This window comes from Sciurus carolinensis, chromosome 17 (genome assembly GCF_902686445.1).
Source record: "Sciurus carolinensis chromosome 17, mSciCar1.2, whole genome shotgun sequence".
NCBI lineage: Eukaryota > Metazoa > Chordata > Mammalia > Rodentia > Sciuridae > Sciurus > Sciurus carolinensis.
The window spans coordinates 52488503-52513078 of record NC_062229.1 but is presented as its reverse complement, the minus strand read 5'-3'; the positions used below and the strand labels follow the sequence as shown (position 1 = coordinate 52513078).

At 40.1% G+C, this 24576-nt stretch overlaps 1 protein-coding gene across 5 annotated transcripts in view; it reads right to left on the bottom strand.

The window, feature by feature from the left end:
• Arhgef3 (Rho guanine nucleotide exchange factor 3) overlaps positions 1 to 24576 on the bottom strand; it is a 298065-nt gene that overhangs the window by 14683 nt on the left and 258806 nt on the right. For all 5 annotated transcript variants that reach the window (XM_047531346.1, XM_047531347.1, XM_047531349.1 and 2 more), the window contains 4 exons: positions 10903 to 11073; positions 6562 to 6624; positions 4286 to 4382; positions 4047 to 4123 (listed from right to left, as the gene is read on the bottom strand). In XM_047531346.1, coding sequence (XP_047387302.1) covers positions 4047 to 4123; positions 4286 to 4382; positions 6562 to 6624; positions 10903 to 11073 — 408 coding nt within the window. The remainder of the gene's footprint in view (positions 1 to 4046; positions 4124 to 4285; positions 4383 to 6561; positions 6625 to 10902; positions 11074 to 24576) is intronic.

Below are 24576 nucleotides of genomic sequence, written 5' to 3'. Positions count from 1 at the left end.
TTCTTGATTGTAAGACTTCTATCTTAATTTATCTGCACTTCCTGCCAATCTAAGCTAAGGACAAAAGAACCAGACTTCTTGCATATGTATATGGTTCAGAATTTTTCCTAACCCTTTTAAAAGTATCCAGTATGGCAAAAGTCACCTTGTAAAGATTTCTTCAAAAGCTATTCATAAGAAACCCATGAGGAAGACTTACCAGCACACACAAAAAGCAAGGGGGACTCTAAACATCGCTGAAGGAAATCCTGGTCAGTGTAGCCCTTTGTGTGGCATTACACAGCCCTTTTTGTGTGGCTTGTTGCAAACACCTTTATATTAGTTTAAGATTACCTGATTCTAAGGCAGTCCAATTATAAAGGCCTTAAGAAGTTAACACAAAGGTATGATTAGTTAAAAAAAAAAATCAAAAAACAACAGGTGCAGGAAGCATTTATAAAAATCTCTTAAATTAGTTCTGACAGGCCAGCAAAGATTTTTGGCTATATCTTATGGTTCACATCACAACCCAAGCAAGGAACAATGTAAGCTTAAAGACTTTAGAACATTTTAAGTTCACTGCCTTCATTCCAGCAAAACACTCATCTCTCTGACATGTCCTATCAATCACATTGTGCAAAGATCATATCAGAGACTCAAGGAAGAGCTTCTCATCTTTTTTTTAATTCCTCCCTCTTTTTTTTTTTTTGGTGCTGGGGATCGAACCCAGGGCCTTGTGCTTGCAAGGTAAGCACTCTACCAACTGAGCTATCTCCCCAGTCCTATTCCTCCCTCTTAGTGGTACCTGAGCATTTTAATGCAAAGCTATCAACCTCCACAAAGTTTCTAGAGACAATAAAATGCCACCAGTGGCCTTATAGCACTTCTCATTCATTTGCACTAGGAAGTTACATTTACCATGACACCTCTGTAGAGGATTCAATAAGAGCCTGACAAGAGGGTGTCTTTCATTTCTGCATCCTCAGTACTCTGCACTGTGACTCCTATATAGTCCACAGTCAAAGTTTGTGTTCTGGGTAAACAAATAAATGAATGTTTATTTGTAATAATGGATTATGAGATTAGGCAATATTTGATGGTTTGAGAACAATGCTTAAAAATAAAGTGTAGTGGCATCTGAATATTTAAATATTCTGATATTTCTTTTACACTTCGTATCCAAATTATTTTCTCACTAACCAAAACCAAAAAAAAAGTTACCAGGGAAGCAGTATTTAAAAGATTCACTACTGAACTTAACAATCCTTGGAAATGTTCACCTTCTTTCTATGTTATTAAAAACAGAACAAAATTTCAAAACAAAACAAAACAAAACCCATCTATTGTGTTAAAAAGAGCTGAAGAAATTCCTTTCTCAACCTTATATTTGAGAGTAATGATAACTGGTACACACACATCCATGAACACATACACCCCCACACACATACCAGATGTGGTACCTGTAATTTAGATTTTTAAGAGTTAATTAAAAAGCACCTCAGGCCCTCTTAATTTCATTTCCACTTCCTCGCCTTTTAAAATACCTGGAAATGACCAATGTTTTGATTATGGAGAAACAAATCAGCAGTAACCATCGGATGTAAATTAGTGAGGAAACCCAGCTGCACTGCTACTCACTATCCAATGGGCCATTACTCTCTCAGATCCTGACACCTGCTACCATGGCAACAAAATTAAGCTCTGTTTCTGTGTTCACACCTGACGGGGTGCTCATTTCCTGGCCCTGACCTGAAAGGCTACCATGCTCTGCTACCGGTTAGAAAAGGCTACAAGTGATAGGAGAAGAACAACGCACACATCTTGGTTTCCAAATAAAAATAAATATACTTAAAAAAAAATTTTTTTTTTTTTTTTTTGGTACCAGGGATTGAACTCAGGGGCACTCAGTCACTAAGCCACATCCCCAGCCCTATTTTGCATTTTATTTAGAAGTAGGGTCTCACTGAGTTGTTGAGGGCCTTGCTCAGTTGCTGAGCCTGGCTTTGAACTTGTGATCCTCCTACCTCAGCTTCCAGAGCCACTGGGATTACAGGCGTGTGCCACTGTACCCGGCCTAGCTATTAATTTTTGTCCCTAGGATACTTTATTCAAGAAACTGTGGTTTAAAGAAGCAGAGCTACTTGCTTAGCTGGAGTCTGAAGCCTGTTTTTGACTACTTTCCCCTGCAAAGCTCTGAACTATATATTTAACATCTCTTAAAATAGACTATCAAGAATGTATAAGGAGGGGAAAAAATAATCTATGAGGGAAACTGACTCTTGTGCTCTCTCTCTCTCTCTCCCTCTCTTTTTAAAGAAATTCTTCCTCCCTAACATTGTAAAAAGTGATAGAACAAATCTATTTTTTTTTTTTTTTTTTTTTTTGCTTCCATGTGCACTTTCTTTTTGGAATTAAAATTTAATTAGAACCCAAATTAACATGAGGACTGGCTGCCTTGGAGGAAGAGCTTATGAATTATTTTATTACTTAGATAAGTCACTTGGAAAGTTGATTCTTTGTGATAGGGAAGGCTTGATCCAACAGGGCGACCTGATGGGGTGGGGGACACAGATCCTCAGTAACCAGGGTGGTTCCCTGAAAAAAAGCAACCACTCTGTTTAAGGTCTTCAAAGTAAAAGTAATTGATTTATCTTAAGGTCAAAAGGACTGGTCAATGCTGCCCCACTTGGGTAGCTCACTTGTTTAAAAGACTTTTTCATGTTTTTTCTTTGGGGGAGAAATAAATCAATTTTTCATGGGTCGAATGGGCTCTGACTTTTCTCATTCAAAGTCCACCAAGATGTTTATTTTGTTCTGTTAAAAAGACCAGAGCTCAAACAGATGTACCCCTTGGTTTACAGTTCCCACTCGCACGGACACATCTGCAGTTAAAAGAGGGAAAACATTTAACAACTCGTTGGGCCTGATAAATAAGGCCATTTCTCATGAAGTCTGGTAACAACGGGCCAGTTGTTTAATTTTAGGCTGTTCTTCAAGCTGCAAGTCTCCTGGCCTGAAGGGTCCACATAGCAATGGACCAGCATGGTCACTCTTCTCTGTCTTTGGGTCTGTACAGAAAAGGACCACAAAAACTGCCCCTAGATCAAACCAATTTCCTAACAAAAGTGACAAAGGTTTATTTCAGAAATAAAGTTAATAAGGAGGCAAATTCCTACAATTTTGCTTCTGGCACAAATTCACAATTTGCACAAGATGTTTAAGGCAACCATGTAGTTTTATATTGCTGTCACGTCAAACACAAAGCAGTCATCCTGCTAATTCTAGAGTGTGGCCTTCCTACCCGCTTCTTTCCCCATCAAAGCAGTTAGCAGACTAAGGAAATTTAAGAAATACTGAAACAGACCTCTCTTCTCATTACACTTTCTGTGATTCCAGTTGGCTGGCTCTCTTTGGAAGAATTTTTTTTGTGGGCTAAAAGAAGTTAAAACATCTACCATAGCTCATCATAAAAGGAAAGTTGAAAGTATAAGATGAACAATCTCTCCTGAAATATTAATGCTCATTTTTCTAAATTATTCATCTTAGAACATTACTTGTCTTTCAGATACCCTTGGGATATTTCAGCCTCAGAGCTAAAACTGACTTCTGAACTAAAACTCGCTAAGTCATGAATCCTCAAAGATTCTGGATCAAGGCAGTAATGGACTAGAAGTGCTAATAATTATAAGAGCAATTGGTCTGGATGCCATATTATCTAGTTTTGTTTCACTAATGTGAAACTAATAGTTTCATGTGTACCTGTACTTATTTTAATGCCACATTATCGTAAATACAGTAAATGTGTAGTAAGAATTGCTATCTTTAAAAAGATAAGTCCTAAATAAAATTACAAATTTTATCAGGAATTTGCTTTTTATTTTTCTGATGTAAAACCAATATTTGCCAATAAGAAAAGTCTAGGTAAAATGAAACTCCATCTTAATTATGGAAATCTTGCCTTGCATGTGTAAGGCCATAGCATGACACCCGCCCTCATCCACCAAAAAAAAAAAAAAAAAAAAAAGAAGGAAATCTGTCTTCAACTGAGTCCACAGTACTTTTCTTACCCAGCCCACGAGGATGGGACCAACATGTTCTGTCGAGCCATCAGGCTTCCGAACATCCCGCAGCTGACTAAGGAGCTCTGGCAAAAGATAAACAGAATGCTTATTGCATTAGGCATTCAAATATGAACAGGGCTGGAAGCAGGTTCTGGGTTATTCATATTATTACACAATCACTGACTTGTTATAAGACAAGTCAATTAAACTACAAGTCATGTCTCATCCTGGGAACAAAACCATACCTTCGTGTAGAGGAATTAGAGAGTCCAGTGTTCCAAAAATTTGGTTCAACTCTTGTTCTGTCATGATGGAGAGTTTCAGCATGGGGTCATGATAGGCCTGCACAAGAAGGACAAGAGATAGGTACAAACATTTAAAATCAGAGGAACCAGGATCTGAGAGGTGCTATATGATAAAAAAATGAAATTTAAAAAAATGGCTCTCCCAGCAACTTCTGCCATAATGCTTCAGAAACAGCAGACAGGTGTGGCTGGAGGAGGAGAATCCAGGACTGCCTTGAGCCTTTTGTGGTTGCTGATAAACCAAAGCAGATTTTTCCAAAGCCTTTTTATTCTAGTATATCATATATCTAGGAAGGAGCATAAATCCTTGGTATAGATTTGGTTATTATAATGTTTTCAAAATCACTAAGATCCTACAGCTTGAAAAATTCCCATTTATTCCAAATTAGCTACTCTTTTGCAAATCAGTACATACTTAAAAGAAAGAAAGAAAGAGAAAATGATTGGCACTACCTTTTTTTTTTTTTTTTTTTTTTGTATGAGGGATTGAGCCCAAGGATGCTTTACCACTGAGCTACATTCTCAGCCCTTTTTATTATTTATTTTAGGACAGGATCTCACTAAGTGCTTAGGGCCTCACTAAGTTGCTGAGGTTGGCCTTCTGCCTCAGTCTCCTGAGTCACTGGGATTACAGGTGTGTACCACTATGCCCAGTTGGGAAGATCTTTTGTTTTGTGTGGAAAATTAAATACATGTTTAAAAATCTATTCAAGATTAACAACAGGAGAGATGTTACAGGACAGAAAAGAAGATCAAGTTGTAAGTGCTCTAGATAGTCAAAAGATTAAAGGTGTAGTGGCCAAGGAAAGTTTTGAAGGTAAGTCACTTGGCACAGAGAAGGAGGCAATAAATGTTATAGAAGAAAGAATCAAGATTTGTGGTGGTTCCTGGAAGATAGGTAGACAAGGAAGGTTGAAAGGAAAAAGAAGTGTTGCCAGGAAGGCAGGACCTCTGTGAGCTACGGGATGGCCCTGAAACAAGTGAATATGCTAGCATCTGGGAGAACTCGATCCAGGGAAGGAGAGTTGAACTAGAAGCAGCACAATGTCTCCCAGAGTTAAGAGCCTTCTTGGTCCTCTGTGATATACTTCCCCTCTTCCAACCCTGACTGAAAATCAGTTTCTTGACTATGTCCAACTAAAGCTTGGATGGCCATCTCAGGAATACTGGAGGTGGGGTTCATATTAGCAGAAAGTTACACCAAGGACCTTTCAAAGAAGGGAAGCATCCTTCCAGCCCAGTGATGCTTTGAGGATGTGACGAATATCAGATGGAGTCTGGATTTAGCTTCCAAGCTATGGGAGTGGATGGGGTGGGATGGTCCGGTGTTGCTGGAATGGAAAAGTTTTTGAAGGAAGGTTCAGTGCCAAGAATGTACATTCTACTCATTGTCAAGAATGTACATTCTACAAGGCAGGGGTATCCCCGCCCACCCATGATATTGATTAAAAAATAAATTTCTGGCTAGAGTGTGTGGCTCAGTGGTAGAGTGCTTGCAGAAGGTCCTGGATTCAATTCCCAGCACTTAATCAACAAAGCAAAACAAACTAACACCCCAAACCAGTTTCCATATAAAAGACCCTAACTTACAATAGTGATACAATTGCCTCACTTCAGTGCTTTACCCACTTTTGAGATTCAAATGTACCTCCCCTACCCCTGCTGTACTGGGGATTGAACCCAGGGGTGCTTTACCATTGCACTACATTACCAGTCCTTTTTATTTTCATTTTAAGACAGGGTCTCACTAAGTTACCCACGATGGCCTCAAACTTGCGATCCTGCTTCAGTCTTAGCATCCTGAGTCACTGGGATAACAGGCATGAGCCCCAGTGCCCAGCTTCAAATGCCTTTGTTTTGAAGTATAGTTCCTGTTTCAGACATTCATTCTCCCCCGTGGACAAAGAGTCCCTGCATTTGAGACTTCTAGGACAGCCATTCATGGATACTTCGTGATTTAAACTGATATATTCTTGAGGAGCACTAGAGACATGCAGAGGTGAACTCCTACACATGCCAGGTGCAGAAAGCTATTCTGCCTTTTGCTTTGAACCATTTACACCACTGCTTGGTTTGTGGTCACAAGTTCTTCTCCATTTCTGATGACCTGTCTTAGTCATAAAGAAGGTGCTTATAAAGTATCATCTGAGGATCATGAAATTACTCAGAGGGAAAAAATATGAGGTGACTCAAATGACTGTTGAATTTTAGTTTACCTTTTTTGCTAATTTCAAGTCCTCTATCAAGTCTTCTTCTCCTTGAGAAAGTTCAAAGATTGCCTGCAAGAAAGATGAAATACATTTAATGAATTCTCCCTTCCTTTATGGGACCAAATTCAAACAGTGCCAGTTCTAGCACTCAAAACTCCAAATCTACTTTAAATGCTTTATTTAAAAAGGATTTTCTTTGGCTGGGATTATAGTTCAGTAGTAAGAGCACTTGTCTCAACACCACATATAAATAAAAAAAACAAAATAAAGATCCATAGACAACTAAAAGAAGTAAAAAAAAAAAAAAAAAGGATTCTCAAAAAGTTAAATCAATCTGCAGAAAATGCATGTGGTAGCTAAAACCTGCAAAGAATAGATATTGCAATATTTCTGCATAATGGGCTTCTCTGTGGGAGAAAGGGTTGCTACAAATTTCCAATTCAACATTCATCTTCCATGTTTCATTTTGAGTCATAGATTCTGCATCTTTGTTATGAGTGTTAATTGTAAGAAAGGATTCAGGGGCTGGGGTTGTGGCTCAGTGGTAGAGCGCTTGCCTAGCATGTGTGAGGCACTGGGTTCGCTTCTCAGGACTGCATATGAATAAATGAATAAAATAAAGGTCCATCAACAACTAAAAAAAGAGAAAAAAGAAAAAAAAGAAAAAGGATTCAGGATCTATTTTCAATAATGGACCTGGCTATATTTTTGACAGGGCCTTCACAGTTTATCTACTCAAAAGAAGATGAATCTTAGTAGGATGCTTTATTCCTGTCACCCATTTGTCAGATGAGTACAGGGGCACAAGCTTGTAATCCCAGCAACTCTGGAGAATTGCAAGTTCAAGGCCACCCTTGGCAACTTAGTGAGATCCTGCCTCAACAATAAAATAAAAAGGGCTGGGGATGTAGCTCAGTGGTAGAGCACCCCAGGTACAAACCGCATTACAAAAAAAAAAAAAAAAAAAAAAAAAAAAATCCTATCCTTCTCTTAGCTTCTAGTTTTCTTCAGATTGGGATCATGCAGAATACAACACTTCATCACTCTAAATAAATAAGGGTGAAGTCAATTCATTCTAAAGTGCTTCTCAGCTCCACCAGGTACAATAAATAAAATTACAGGAGCAGACTGTGTGCAAGAGTGTGTAAATGGGTTATTTCTAATTTGGCTCTATTAAGCCATCATGATTTAGAGAGCTATGACGCACAGAACATTCACATCTGAGGATCTAAATCCTTGGCAAACATTATGTTATTAAAGGGCAAGTCTGGGACAATAGTTCAGGGACTACTGCATTTTTTATTTTTCCAGAGTGGAGGGAAGGAGTGAATAGGCTTTAGGCCTAGCCTGCACCATGGGATTGGGGATTGGAGGGTGGGCAGTGATTATGGAGGCAGGACACTGGACCCAAGACAAGTGTGCACTAACCCCTCTGAGGTACAGAAAATCCCATGGCTTTTTCTTCTATTTCATTAACCTTTTTATTTAAAAATACTTATAGATTCACATGAAAAGTTACAAAAAATAGGCCAGGCAAGGTGGCATGGGCCTGTAATCCCAGTGACTTGGGAGGCTGAGGCAGGAGGGTTGCAAGTGTCAGGCTAGCCTCAGCAACTTAGCAAGCCTCTAGCTCAAAATAAAATAAAAAGTGCTTGGGGTATAGCTCAGTGGTAGAGTGTCCCCAGATTTAATCCCCAGTATCACATATACCCACATCCTTCCCCCACCAAAAAAGAAAAAGGAAAAAAAGTGACAAACAGTTGAGAGATCCTGTGCTGTCCACCCATCACCCGGCTGTATCTAATGGTGGTATATAACTATAATGTGTAATCAAAACTAGGAAAATGATTGGATTAAAATAACTTATTAGCCTTTATGTGGATCTTCCTCAGATTTCTTTGTCCATCCATTCTACTAGAGTTCATTTAGACAGACTGGCCAAATGTGGTCTCTAAGAGAGGCGAACCATGGACCTTCACACTAGGAAACACATCACTGGATTTGGGGTAGGAAAGGACCCAAGTTCAAATCCTGACTCTATAATACACTAGGTGGTGACCTCATGCTCACCATGCCTTAATAATGTCCTCATCCATAATCCATCCTTCTTTTCTTCCCTTCCTTCCTTTTTCTCAGTGCAGGATTGTACAAATTGTACATGTAACTTACTAACTCTTGGGAAAATATAGAGAAGCATAAAGAAGAAAAACTTTAAATAATCCATATTAGCATCTTGTTAACTCTTGAGAACATATGAATAACAAACTCAGTTTCTCCCATACTCTCACAACACAGATCACTTCTGACATCCAGTGTGCTCACATACTGAGCAAGCCATCAATTCTGCAGGGGACACCAGTTGGGTGTTCTCTAATTCACTTTTGACACTACGTACATGGGGACAGCAACAGATCCCACAAGTAGAGAGCTCAGTCCCCAAGACTGCACCCCTTTTCAGATGCCAATCAAAAACCCAGTTTGTTTTACCTGTGCTTCTGACCAATCTGCTATAACTCAGGGTTCCTATTACCCTCTCCTCCAGTTTGATTAGCTTGCTAGAGGGGCTCACCAGACTCAGGGAAGCACTTAGGTTTACTAGTTTATTTTAAAGGATATCACAAAGGATATCAATGAATACCAGATGAAGAGATGAATATGCTGAGGTAGGAAGGGTGTGGAGCTTTCATGCCTTATCCAGGAGCACCACTCTCCAAGAACCTCCATATGTTCAGCAATCTGGAAGACTTCCAAACCTCGTTCTTTTTGTTTTGTTTTGTTTTGTTTTTTTAATGGAAGCTTTATTACATAGGCATGATTCACTAAATCACTGGCCATTAGTTATCAACTTAACCTTCAACTCCTTTCCCTTCCCCAGAGGTTAGACTTTCAGTTCCACCCCTCTAGTCCTGCCTTGGCCTCACTGGTGACCAGCCTCCATCTGGACTCTACCAAGGGTTGATGGCCATTAGTCAATTCATCAACATACAAAATACCACTCTGAAGATATGAGTTGTATGCCAGGAAATGAGGACCGCGACCAAATACATATTTTACAATATCACATTAACTACTGTTAAAATTTTGTGATATTTCTTCACAGGACTTTCTTCAGTGCATGTATTATTTTCAAAGGTTTTATTTATTAATTGTTGACTAGGTAATATATTTACATGGTACAAAATTCATTTAGTGCACAAATGGGCACATGGTAAAAACGTTCCTTCTCACTTTCTTCCAGCCACCCCAGGAGGCAACACTGTTGCCAGTTCCTTGGGTATCCTTCCAGAAATATTTTATGGGTCTACAAATAAATATAAAAATGCACTATTTTTCTTTCTTTCTTTTCTTTTTCTTTTCTTTTTTTTTTTTTTTTTTTTTTGTACTAGGGATTGAACCCAGGGCCTTGTGCTTGCAAGGCAAGCACTCTACCAACTGTATTCATATTTCTGTATTCATATATGTGGTAGCATAGTCTACATCCTATTTTGTTCCCTGCCTTATCTACTTAGCCAAACATACATATCAGCACTTCTTCATGTGTCTCTGCAGCTACACAGTATTTCATATATTTAGACTAGTTGTTAGTAATAACTGTTTAGGCTTCTTCTAAATTAGTACAATTATAAATACTACTGTAACAAGAAATCCTGCACATATATCTTTTCACCTATATACAAGCAGGTCTGGCAGATGAATTCCTAGAAAGGAATTGCTTAGTCAAAGAATCAGATAATTTTCAAGTTCTCCTTTATACAACATCAAGTTCTCCACAAAAAATAGAAACTGCAGGGATCTCACTAGAAGATACATAATGCAGAGTGCTCAGCATAGCCTATCATATGACAAACCTGCTATAAAGTATAATGTCATCACAGCCAATTAGGGCTAATGATACAGAAAGCTTACAGGGAATGGAACTAACTATACTGCACTGGAAAGAAGTTTTCTGCAAAGCTGAATCAAAGTACTATAATCTGAATTTTTAAATTTTAAATTTTATTTTATTGCATTGCTGGGGATTGAACTCCAGTTCTCATGCATGCTAAGTGGTCTATCACTGAGCTACACTCCCAGTCCTATAAACTGAATATTTTAAAATATTCTAGAGGCTATCAAAATATAATTAAAAGGATTATTTTTGTGAACTACAGAATCTTAAATAGGCACTTGGTTTTAACATCCTATAAGCTCCAGATTTTCACTTCAGTTTCTTTTTAAAGTGGGGGCCACACTCACCCAGTTGAATAGTGGGGTTTCTCAGTTCCTTCCACCTGGTTTGGAGACTGAGGTGCAGACTCTGTGGGATGCTCCCCTGCAAGGCACCTCCCTGCAGACAAAGGAACCTACCTCCTGCCGCTTGATTTCCTTGGATGTAAGCATTTGATTGACGCACACATCGAAGGTCTCGCTCCACAGCTTGCTGTCTCTCCGCTTGGTGCTTGAGGAGGAAGCATTTCTGGACCAGGGTCGGGGGGCAAGGATGTCGGGACGGCTCTCGCTGCGGAAGCTAATGGAACGCTAAACAATAAGAACAAGCCAGCACGGGGTCAGCAGCAGAACTAGGTGGATCCTTTGAGTAGCTTCCTGTTGCTGACGGAACATAAATCATATATTTGCAAGAAACAGAGGACACAACCACAAGGCCTTTAGGAAGCGGGTTTTTGTCTTGAGCCTACGTGCTGTGGACATGCCCCACACGTGCTGGGAATGTTCAGTTCTATGCAACCTGGACAAGTGTACTACATCATCAAAACAAGTCAGGCCAAACTCCAGGGCAAAGGCGGCTCCCCGATAAGCTGTGAGCTCTACTTGTTTCCAAGTGTCATTTCCTCTCTTCAGAAGGATTGTGGCTTGGTGGTAGAGCGCTTGCTTAGCATGTGCAAGGCACTGGGTTCCATCCTCAGTACCACATAAAAAAATTTAAAAAACGAAGTTAAAAAGAAACCTTAAAAAAGGGCAGGAGGTGGTACAGGGGTTGTAGCTCAGTGGTGGAGCGCTTGCCTAGCATGTGTGAGGCACTGGGTTTGAGCCTCCACACCACATAAAAATAAATAAATAAATAAAGGCACTGTGTCCATGAACAACTAAAAAATTATTAAAAACAAAACAAACCTACTCTCCTCCTCTTACCAACAGGACTCCACTATTCCTGCATATCCCACTGGATGTAGTTTGGGTGGGCTCCACCAGACCTGAACAACTAGAATATTCCAATCCTGCTTTAGGGTTGAGCACTGAGTCCTGGGAATTTGCTACATGGTTTATGAGAGAAAAGGGGAAGAGTCTTCATTCCTCTGGGACTGTGAGCTCAGGAGATAACTTAGGCAGGGGCTTCTTGTAGTAACTCTCCCTGATCACACAGGAGAATCTATCTGCCACAGGAGAAAAAGAAGGTCCACACAGAATGAAGGATGGAGAGACTAACTGATGGAAGTAGGAAGGGAATGAGCTTTGCCAACACTAGTGTTTTGAGCCCTGGATCCCACTGTGCCTGAAGCCAGCCAGAGCTTGGACATTTTAGTTACATGGGCTAATACATTACCACTATTTACATTTATCTTAGCTGGGGTTCCATCAACTCAAAAAGTCCCAACTAATATACATAATAAATGCCATCTTAGCAGCAAATGATGATGATATCTGAGATATTTTCTTAATTCCAGAGGCCTCAGTTGACTTTGGGGTGGTCTAAACACCCAAAGTCCAACCTTGTGGCAGAATATACCACCGTGGTACTTTCTCATGACAAACACAAATCATCAGGAAGGAAGTTAAATACATCATCTTTAGTCCTCATCCTAAAAGATTTCAACACACTCACTGGAAACTTTGCCAAAGCAATGAGGTAGGACTATGCTCAAAAACCACATTGATGGGCTTGTGGCTCAGTGGTAGAGCACTCACCTAGCATGTGTGAGGCACTGGGTTCAATCCTTGGCACCACATATAAATAAATAAATAAATAAAGTTATTGTGCCCATCTACAACTGAAAAATAAAACACACACACACACATTGTTATTTAACAAGTGTTCCTTGCCACTATTCTCTGTGGCCTTTGATGTCAAGTTCCAACTCCTCAGCTTGGCACAGAGGGGCTCTTGTAATCTGGCCACAGGCTACGTACTTGGGATCACATCCTGCCACTCACCCACAAGGCCCCTATTCTTCAGCCATACTAGGCTATCTGCCATCCCCTAAATGTGACATGCTTTGCCATCCTTCTGTGCTCCCTTCAAGGAATCTTCTCTTTCTGGAATATGTTTCTTATAGTCTACAGTTAATTCAGAATATAAGTCAAATACCATTTCCTCTAGGAAACTTTCACTAATGTGTTTTCTTTTCCTCCTCTCCCAGAGCAATTTAGACATACTTCTGACATAGCAAAGATCACATTTTACTGTATATACTGGTTACTTGTTTTAAACTATAACTTCCCAAGGGCGGGAACTGATTTTGCAAGTGACATATGTGCCAACATCACCAAGACATTCTAAGGTAAGGTAGCTCCCAATTATTTTGAAATATGACAGGAAGGGAAAAAATAACAGAATGAATCAAACAACATTATCCTATGTAAATTTATGATTACACAAATGGTATGCCTTTACGACATGTACAAACAGAGAAACAACATGTATCCCATTTGTTTACAATAAAAAAAGAAATATGACAATATTTGAACCATTCAATATAAGAGTATTTAAAAATAATTTAATTTACTTGCTTGATAGAATATTATTCTAGCCAATAAAAAAAATTCTGAGGGGCTGGCTGGGGTTGTAACTTAGTGGTAGAGCACTTGCCTAGCATGTGCGAGGCAATTGGGTTCAAGTCTCAGCACTGCAGATAAATAAATAAAATAAAGGTCCATCAACAATTAAAAAAATTTTTTAAATTCTGAGATAATTTAAAAATCTGCCTATGAACACTGTATATAATTATGCAAAAAGTCCACACGAGAAAAGATAAAATTTTATTGTTTTTCATCAGAGGTGATTTCTGATTTTCCTACTTAATGATTTTTTATGACCTAACAAAAATGAAGAAATTAAAAATATAAGGAGAAGCTTCCAAGGAGCTTCAGGGTATTACTAGAGCCTTCTGGAAGCTGGGAGTTAGCCCTGTTTTTAAGTAGCAACCCAAGCTCCTTGGGCTGGCACAGGCCTCTGTGAGCACCTAGAGTTCAGGATTGCTGGAGCAGCCCTGGGCAGGGATAAAAAAAATAAGTATACCCAATACACGGTTTGCTAATGGCATCTCACAAATCCTTATGATCTCTTAAAAACAGTCCCTTATAAACAGTAACCAGATTAAATGAATGTAGATCCCCTGCACTCAGAATCAATTAGCCATAGTCGCTGAAAGGTCAAAACATGCATAGTGAGTCACCAAGTAACTCCCTTTGCAGTTCTGAAGCAAAGCACCAACAGGCATTAAAAACCAGAAAGAAAGGAAAACACACACAAAAAGAAAATTCAAAATGAAACACAGTTTCCACTTTCACTTAAAAGAATCACCCATCTACCTCCTTACATTTTCAGTCCCTAACCAACTTCAGACTCTCCCTACCAGTTTAGAAGTAATTTATACTAACTTTTAAAATTTCAGATACTGCAGACATCGCAGACATTTAATATTAAGTAGCAATTCCCTCCTTTCCCCAAATTCATTTCCTAAAAGCAACCACTATTGAGTGTGTTCTAGATCTTTCCAAACTTTCCTCCTTGCATCTGCTAACATTCACAGAAGGCAAAGTTTTCTCTTTTCCTGGAATAATATCTTTTCATGTTATTGTGTATGACTCATATATATATATATATGTACCCATATATATAATTAGTTATAGGTGGACACATACACACATATATGTTACAGATGGACACAATACCTTTATTTCTTATTTTTATGTGGTGCTAAGGATCCAACCCACCGCCTCACCCATGCTAGGCAAGCGCTCTACCACCAGGCTACAACCCCAACTCCGCAAGACTCAGTTTTCACAAAGACAGAGGTGTAATTCATATAACATAATCATTTTTAAAATGAACAAATCAGTAACATTTAACAAGTTCACAGCATTAGGCAACTACCACGTACCTAGTTCTAAAGCGTCTTGTCACCCCAAAGTCACTCATTCTTTTCAGTGATTGTAGTTAGTTATCTTATGGTCTAGGTAATTCCCAACTAAATGGATGTTAAAATCACTCCCAGTATCTGGCTATTATAAAAAGTGCCTCAGTGAATATCCTTCATGTGTTCATGTTAGTACTTCTATAAGGCAGACTTAGGTAGAATTCCTTAAGTCTAAACTGTATCAACATTTTATTTACTCTCAATTTTATTTTGCAGGGTTGGGGATTGAACCCAGGGTCTGAAGCATGCTAGGTGAGTGCTCTACCACTGAGTCACATCCCCAGCCTTCACATCAACATTATAGTGCTGTCAAACTGACCTTCAAAAGAGGCTGTTCAACTGTATATCTCCCAGATAAGACACCGATAGTGTATTTTATTTGTATTCTCATCAGCAAGGTATTATTATGAATCTGATGGGCAAAACAACTATATCTGGATTTCAGTTCCAAGTTTTAAATATAAGAAAGATTGAGGATATTTTTATGTATATATTAAAACGTTCCCCAGAGAGTTGGAGATTTTCTTTTGAGGCAACTTGGAGAAAATGAGAGAGGTAGACTATACTACTAGGGGAGCCCCATCATTAAGGATTCCTGATTTTGTGTTTTCTGAGTGATTGCTGGGTTCCAGGTCCTATGGGGGCATTATCACTGAGGTCTTTTATGTGCCTGCTTGTGTTTAGACCTTCAATTCAATTCTCCAATCCCTGCACCAACCCTGCAAGGTGGGGTTTGTTTTCATTTTACCTGTGAGGAAACTGAGGTTAAGAGAGGTTAAGGCACTTGCCCAGGCAGGATCCAAAACTCAGATCTGTTTTTTCCCAAAGCCTGAGCCTTTTCTGCTTTGGGCGGGGGGTGGGGGGGGGGTGGGGGGGGCGGGGGGGGCTGCACCTACAGTTTCCATGTAAGTCATGCACTGGGTGGAGGTTTCAAAGAGATGAGATCCACCTCCTGTCTTCTAGGAGTTCAAATCAAATAAGGAGAGAAAATGCATTTGTTCTGTTTTAGGAATAAGAACTGATCACTGACCAATCAAACTTCAGGTGTATGAATGAGGGGCTGTCCTGGACACTGTAGGATATTTAGCAATCCTTAGCCTCTAACCACTAGATGCTAGTAGCACTCCACCCGAGTTGTACCAACCCAAACATCTGCACACACTGCCAAGTGTCTCTGGATTGAAAGACACTGGTCTGTGGTATCTAAATCCACAGTACCTAGGTCTACCTTGAAGTGAGGGACCCACCCTTGGGAGGGACCACCTACAAAGAGATACATATACATAGATCTATTTCCAGGGGTGTGGGGATTCTGGGGCTGAAATGAAAAAATGTTCCATCCAAGACAAGCAAGAGTTTCCATGAGGAAATCTGGCCTAGCAAATGAGCTAAAAACCCAAAGCTCATAATTGCTGGCAGCTAAAACAATGGCCACAAGAGACACAGGTAAAGCAGATTTAGGAAATGGGTGTTCATGTTTATGCCTGAGCTGGGTAGGTGGAAAAAACACTGCACATGCAAAGGAGGCTGTCGGGTGGAAAATAGAGTCCCTTTACATGTGTCAGAGGAAATGTACACCCAGCAGGTAGACAGGGTGGGACAGATTTTATTTGCTAATGCTGCCTGTTCAGCAGGGTGCTCCCCATCCTTTTCCAAAAACATGTCTCCACACCCAGAGATAACACACTCCAATGAAGAAAGGTCAGGTTGGGAAAACCCTCCACGTGTACCATCCTGATTGTATTGCTTTTTGGTGGCAGAGGGTTCATTACTAAATGAATTGGAGGTTACGGCTGTAGGAGGAAAAGAGAATCCTATGTGGCTGCTGCAGTGGAATAAATGGAATGTACAGTGGTTATGGCTGGGATCAGAAAATGTTCTCCCACAGCATTATGGAGAACCCTTCTACAAGTTTGATTAGAGAAATTAGCAGAAAGTTAGAAAACTCTGCTGTGTAGCTGTGTCACATTTGCCCCTCATGCTAGCCCCCGGAGAGGTACCAGGCAGGTTCTTCCACTTTCAACAGATGAGAAATTCTAGGACCAGAGGACTAAGTAACTGGCACAAGGTAGTGTTGGAACAGGAATGGAGCCCAGATGTTGAACTTCAAAACACAGATTTGGGTTTAACAGCAAAAACTCTGGAGTAAAGTAAACATGGCTTCAAGTCAACTCAATGGCTGAAGGACCTTGGAAAAATTCCTCTCTCTGGAACTCAGTTTCCTAATCTGTAAAAGTGGCTTTTTTTTTTTTTTTTTTTTTTTGTGGTACTGTGGATTCAACCCATGGCCTTGCACAGGTTAGGTAAGAGCTCTACCACTGAGCTGTACTTTTTAAAAATTATTATTTTAATTATTACTTTTAAGACAGGTTCTCAGTAACTTGCCCAGGCTGTCCTTGAACTTGCAACCCCCTTGCCTCAATCTCCCTAGCAAACTTGGATTATGGGTATGTGCTGCCATGCCTGCCTGGGGCATGATAATAAGTACCATACAAAGTTGTAAAATTTTAGTGAGGACTGGATATGATAAAGGGTGTTGAAGGTTTAGCTAACTGTCTGGTGATTGGAGATGGCTGGCAACTATTACTGTTAGACTTTTGACTGTACTGCTACCATTAGTGCCTGCTTGTATACAGTGGTCTCCTCTTATCCCTGGGAATATGTCCCAAAAGCCCCAGTGGACGTCTGAAACCACAGAGAGTAATGAACCCAATATATACTATGTTTTTTCCTATATATACTATGATAAAGTTTAATTCATAAATGAAGTATAGTAAGAAATAAAGTATAACCAAAAATGGAGTAATTTTAATAATACACTACAGGGCTAGGGTTGTGGCTCAGTGGTAGAGTGCTTGCCTAGCACATGTGAGTCACCGGGTTCGAGCACCACATATCAATCAATAAATAAATGTCCATTTACAACTGAAAACATATATAAAAAATAATACACCATAACAAAAGTTCTTTAAAACTTATGACCTATTTATTTCTGGAATTTTCCATGTAATATTTTCAGATCACTGTTGACCACAAGGAACTAGGAAAAGTGACATCACAGGTAAAGGGATTACTATATGCTTTCATCTGTTAGCAAACAGCAGACACACCTCTGAACTTCTTGGACCAAACAGCTCCTTGAAGGACCTTCATTAAAAATAACTTAAAGAGTAAGAAAAACCATCAGCAGGACAGTGCTATTTATAAAAGATCTGGAAAGAGCCAAAAGTGCCCAACAACACTGATTAGTTAAGTAAGTCACAGTGTAACCGTAAAATGGAATATTCCATGGTTGTTCAAAAAACATTCTTAGGGTTGGGGTTGTGGCTCAGTGGTAGAGCGCTTGCCTAGCGTTGTGAGGTACTGGGTTCGATCCTCAGCACTGCATATAAGTAGGTGAATAAAAAAATAAATGTTCATCAACACCTAAAAAATATTTAAAAAAAACAAACAAACATTCTTTTTCAGAAAGCTTAATGATGAGTGGCAAACCTTACAGGCAGATTTAGACAAAAGAAGGAAGGTTTATAATAACACCCCTGGATGATGGGATTTTAATCTTCCACTTCATAATTTTCTACATGTATCTTTTAGACTTCTTGTAATGAACAGATATTAACTAAGAAAAAACAAAATCAGTTGACGAATATGCAAGACCAGGAACACTCAGTGATAAGTGGCACTGTAAACATAAAATCACATATCTAGAATCTGGTCCAGATTAATGCCCATTAAAAACATAGTAAAGGTATACTCAATCAATTGAAAATCAATAAATGTCAAGCCCCAGAGACCCAGTGCAAAGAGAAACCTATTGTAGCTCATAGAAATTCTAAGTTAAATGAATGAAAAGCTGAAAACAATATTTGGTGTCGGTATGGAAAAAATATATAGTTTGCTTTGAGCCAGCCAAAAATTAGGAAGACTTCCAGAAGCCTGGGGCAGCTACCCAAACATTGTCATGGGGCACCATCAACTGGCCCTTGTATGCTAATATTAATGACAAAATATTCCACTCACTGGAAACAATGACTCTCCCTGTCCCCCACTTCCCCTAAACAAAGTAAGGAACAGCCGAGAGGTGGGATGCTCCAGCTCCAAAGCCTGGTAGTTATTTTTAGATTCTGGCAAATTGCAGGCTTTATTATGACCAATTTTTGACTTTTGTAAGAAGCCTGCATGAGAAAGTCACCCTGAACACCCCACAGAGTCCCAGCTCTAGCACTTACCAGCTGTGTGACTCTGGGCACGTTTAAACTTTCAGGTCTTTCCCCTGTAAAGTGGTGACGAAACCTACCTTGCAGACCCCAGGGAGGTGATGATATGAAGCCATAAACATAAAGGGCTTTGTTTGGAACCAGGCTCTTAGTAGCTACTCAACTAGTGAGAGGTCTCATTAATAAATAAAAAAGCTCTAAATTACGAGTCGACTATTTACGGTAGTCTGTTATTATTTCAGGACTAACGAAGAACAGCAGAGAACTAGAAGTTCTTCTTCATATGGAATGCAGGTCTCTTCTCAGCTATACCATTTCCTCCTAGACAGCAAAGTAGATCTGGTTTCTGATTGTTTCCAACAACACACATGTATACACACAAACCCCAGTTCATCTCTGCATCTGCCAAGCAACTAGGGGCCACAGACTTCTCTCAGTTATGACATCAGACCAAGAGACTAAGTCGCAGGTCCTTGAAGAAGAAAATCATGGTTGCCAAATGTAGAGTACAGTATGTATACTTGGGAGATTACTTAGTTCTCATATCTAGTGTTGTTTTTGTGTGTGTGTGTGGTGCTGGGGATATTTCTCATATCTAGATGGCATCAGTCTACTTGCTCCTATCTCAACCCTGAAATGCCCTTTCTCCCCTTCATCCTTATCAGCTCTGAGTCATCCCAGACCCAACACAAATCCCTCCCTCCTTGCAAGGCAGCCTTCCTTGACATTCCCCACCCCCAGGCCATTGTTAAACTTACTTTCTCTCTCTCCCTCATATACTTTACTACTTAAGATTTTCAAGTCTTACTTGAGCATGTGGCTGTGGTTACCAAGAACCCCTCTAACACCAAGCAATTCTCCCTGCAGGGGCCACAGTTGGGAAGGGATACATGTTCTACTGTGTCAGCTGAAGAAGGGCAGGACCCCATCACTAGGCAGGTACCCACTGCCAGCCCCTAGGGAAAGCCTAGGAGCAGCAATAGCCAATGTTTCTAATAATAAGTGATAATAATAGCAACTACCAATTTTTTTTTTATCACACTCTAAGTAATTTTTAGGCACTATTGATACAGAGAGAAACAACCTTGGGGGTTAGGTATAGTTGAATGTGCCTGTAATCCCACCAACTTGAGAGGTCAAAGCAGGAGGATTCCAACTCTGAGGCCAGCCTCAGCAACTTAGCAAGACCCTGTCTCAAAATTAAAAAGAGTTGGGGATGTAGCTCAGTGGTAGGGCACTTTCCTAGCATGCATGAGGCCTCGGGTTCAAAAACAAAAACATAAACAAAATTTTTTGACTTTTTCATGTTCACACCCTTTGGCTGGAATTCCACTCTAGGAATATAATTGAAGGAAAGAAAAAAATACCAGCACACACAAGAAGGCACAAGATCTGTGATCAGGATGTTTAAAGCAATGTTATCTACAAAGGTTAAAAAAAATGGAAACCATTTAAATGTTCAACAATGTGAGTGTGATTAAATAAACTGCCACATCCTTTTGGCAAAACTCTTCACGAACCCATTAAAAACTGGGTCCACGAGCTGGGTGCAGTGGCACATGCCTATAATCAGAGCTACTTGGGAACTGAGGTAAAAAAAAAGGACTGGGGATGTGACTCAGTGGTAGAGTGCTCCTGGGTTCAATCCCTGGTACCGAAAAAAAAAAGTATATACAGTAAGATTATGAACTTGAGGCTGGGGATGTAGCTCAGTGATAGAGTGCTTGCCTATCATGTACAAGTGGACCTGGGTTTATTTCCAACACAGGAAAAAATAATGCAAGCAGCTATATAGGCAGTAAAAGAACAACTACCTGAGTATGTACTGAAAGGTTAATGTAAACTTTTTTGGTGATGTGGAGGATTATAAGTGACTATTACTTCCTTTTCTGTATTTCACTATAATTTTTAATTTTATGTTATATAATCTAAAGAAAGCACAGTAAAATAATTTTTAAAAAATAGAATAAATGCCTTCAAATGATATTCAATGTAATCAGCAATACAAAAATACCACAGCCTAAATATTCACTAATAGTATAAATGGTATAAAATAAATGGTATAAAATAAATCATATCAACACAATGAAATAATATATACCCAGTGCATAAGATCATAATTTTCCAAGAATAATTGTGATATAATACTTCTTGTCCTTGTGATATAAAAGCTTCTCATTCAGGTAAATGACAAAAAGAAGATGAAAACAGAGATGGAACAAAACATACTAAGCCAAAAAAAAAAAAAAAAAAAGGCAAAAGCATTAAAAGAAATAAATGGGGATATTTAACTTTTTCTTTCTTTTGGTATGGTACTGGGGAGTGAACCTAGGTTTGCTCTATCATAAAGCTACAACCCCAGTCCTTTGTATTCTTTTTAAATAGAGTCTCACCAAATTGCTGAGGTTGGTCTCAAACTTGTGATCCTCCTGCCTCAGCCTCCCAAATTGTTGGGATTACAGGCACATATCACTGCACCCAACTAGGGCTATTTAATTATAATGAAAGGTGCAACACCCCAAGAGACTGTAACAGTGACAAAGATGAACATTTTTCACCTAAATGAAGAGCCTGGAAACACAAGAGACCAACACAGATGTAAAAGTCACTCATCATCTGTGGTCACCTGGAAGGCGATAACCCCAAAGGCAGTCAATCACACGGTGATAAAGCTGGAAAGACTGTGAGTGACCCCAAAGTAGGCTCAGGGGATGTAAGGTATGTACTTATACCCCAAATAATACTGGGAAGAAATTATTAAAATATGAACAGGGGGTAGTGTTAGAGTGGAAGGCTATATGTGTTCTTTTCTCTTTCTTCTTTTCTGTATTTTTCCATAATGAACATACACTTTCATAACAGAAGAGAAAAAAGTTCATGTCCAAAGAAAATAAAGGGCTACATCACAGGGTAATGAGCACAGCATTTTGTCACATGCACTGGACTCAGTGCAAATGAGTCCTGCAGCTGTGCACAGCTGTGCACAGGAGAGGCTGGGAGAATCAAGCTACCAGCTCACAGGAAGCTCACCTTCCCCACTCCACACCAGGGGAATGCACTCTGGCCCCTTTTGAATCTGGGCCAGGTTTTCTTCTCATACAAGCCAGGGAGAGAATTTATAGGCCTGGAGGGATCCAGACATCTGTGCTTCAGTCTACAGACCTGCTAACCTTCCTGGAAAGGAAGCAGACAGAGCACCATGCAGTCGGCCTGACCCTTCCCGACATCCACAAATACAGCCTTTGTGCTATGGCCCAGGCCCCCGGCCTATATGGGCACAGGGAGGCAAGTGAGAACAAACCCTGCAGTTCTTGCTCCAAGGACTGCTTGAATTTGTGACAGGACTTTTAGTCTTTTGGGGGAGTCTGCCAATCCAAAGCTCTCCTGATATCCTCCTGGGATAACTGCTCTCCGGAGGAGCAGGAGGAAAAGCTGCTAAGTGCTCCTGTATTGATGAAAGCATTGTGTTCAGGCCTCAGTCATCTCTTAGCCTTTAATGAAAAGGAAACTGACCTGAGAGACATAATTGGATATTCAAAGGGATCCATAAATATCTAAGGTGCCAGGAGTCAGAGAGAAGGAATTCTGTAACGGAAAACCAAGCTGCTCCAAGACAGCCTCAAGTCATTTTTGGAAGAGAAAAGCATAAATAATATATACATGTGGGTGAAGATGAATGGCTGCTGAGAGGCTCGGGCAGCCCAGACTCCTGATTCTCTTTCTTCCCTATTAAAAATATGGAGATCCACAGAGATGGTGGAAGGATATGAAGTTGGTTCACTGAGTACCCCTGTGAGGCCTGCTTGTCCCCCTTATTCTCCCAGCTCCCCAAGCTATATTAGAATCCACTCCCAGTTGGTGAGGGAAACAGTAAAGTCAGGTGCAGTTTACTGGGATGCTAGGACTGGAAATAATGCTACAGAATGCAGGATGGAAATAATGTTGTACTGCATGCCCCAACATGAGCAGCAGATATACCTAGAGGGCAAGATGGCATTCTCCATGCTTCATGGATCATTCATGGACATGCTGTGTAACGCTGCACACAACCCACAGGGCCCATTTCTATTCACTGATCTCTCCACCCTCACCAGGACACACTTGAGAATAAGCATGTTACTCAAGTCCTTTCTGTGTCTTTATGCATAACCATATGATTAACTGTTCTATTTCTGCCAGGTTGTTTCTGTCCCATACATACAGCCTGGAGTTAGCAATTCATCATATTTGAAAAAAGTAAATAGAAAAATTACTTTGGGAAAAAAAAACCTTTGAGGCTTTGGAAACCAATTTTTACACATCAGCTTTCCTTTGGGTCTGGCTTTCTCATCCTTGTTTGGTCTTAGTCTGTTGGATTTCAGACATGATTTCTTTTGTCCCAGTTCTCCAGGTCAATGCAAATTGCCAAGGTGATCAAATATTTCCTTCAGTATTTCCTGTGTAGGATCCCCAGGAACAGGAGAAAAGAAATAAAGATTGCCTAGGAAGCCAGAAGAAAAGACTGTGAAGGCAAGATCATGGAGGATCTCAAAGCAATGTATAATCAGAGCTGGGTTGCAGTCGGAGACACAGAAGCTGCTTTTTCTAGGAGCATCAATGCAAAAGTCTATAGGTTGGGCAAGGCAATGATAGCAAGTGAAGCAAAGGGACCAGAGCTAGACGGAGAGTGAGAGAACATCTGTAGATGACAGGTGACTAGTTACTCAGGTCCAGCTCATTACTGCCACATAGGAATTAGGCCCAACTCTGACATGAAATCTACAAGAAGGTATCTCCATTCAGAACAGAGCAACAAGAAGGAAGGAAGAAGAATATGGTGCATGGTAAGGGGTCACTTGATGCCTGTGGAATGAGTGAGGGCCTCCTGGGCACAGGGTGGGACATTCTGGGGGAAAGCAATAGGAAGAGATAGCCAGCAATGTGGGGATTCCAAAATCAAGGGAGGAAATAGATACAGAGTGAACTTGAATCAGTCACTAGGATGCAGAGGAAAGAGTCAAATGCAGAAGAAGGGCTAAAGAATTTCCAAAAAGCAGAACTCAGTGAAAGAGCAGATGTGTAGGAATCAGGTGGTGATGAATCTTCCAGGGGAAGCTGGTGGCAATGAGCTTTGTCCAGTGGGGCTCAAGGACTGTCATGAGGGAGAGCAGGTAAACACATCCTTCTTCACTAGCTTCGTAGCCATTCATCTGGCTCCTCCGGTTGACCTTATTTTCTTTTTCTCTGTTCTCCCATAAAAAAAAGATTAGGGTATAACCAAGGGTTCAGGGGCCTAAGCACTGAGAGAAACAAAGCCAAACCTAGCAAATTAGGCCATGAAGGTTTCACTCAGGAGCAACTGTTAGCACAGTTAACAGAGGAATGGGTACCGAGGGGATGAGCTCTGGAGAGGGATGGCATCTATAGGAAAGTGGCAAGAACAGAATGGGCTCTTGGAGTCATGGTATACTGGTCAAAACATGTGGAAGCAGGGGTAGAAAGGGGTGAGAGAGAACCCCAAAGAGTTCTCAAGTCATGGATTTTTGTCACATGAGGCATGTCTGGGGTTCTGGTTCACAATTAAAGATGCAAAAAGCAAGGATAATATTGCCAAGCAAAGGTATTCAGGAAAAATGAGAAATGGCCCACTTGAAATGGTTCAGCTATATTGGGTGAGTCTTTTCATGGTA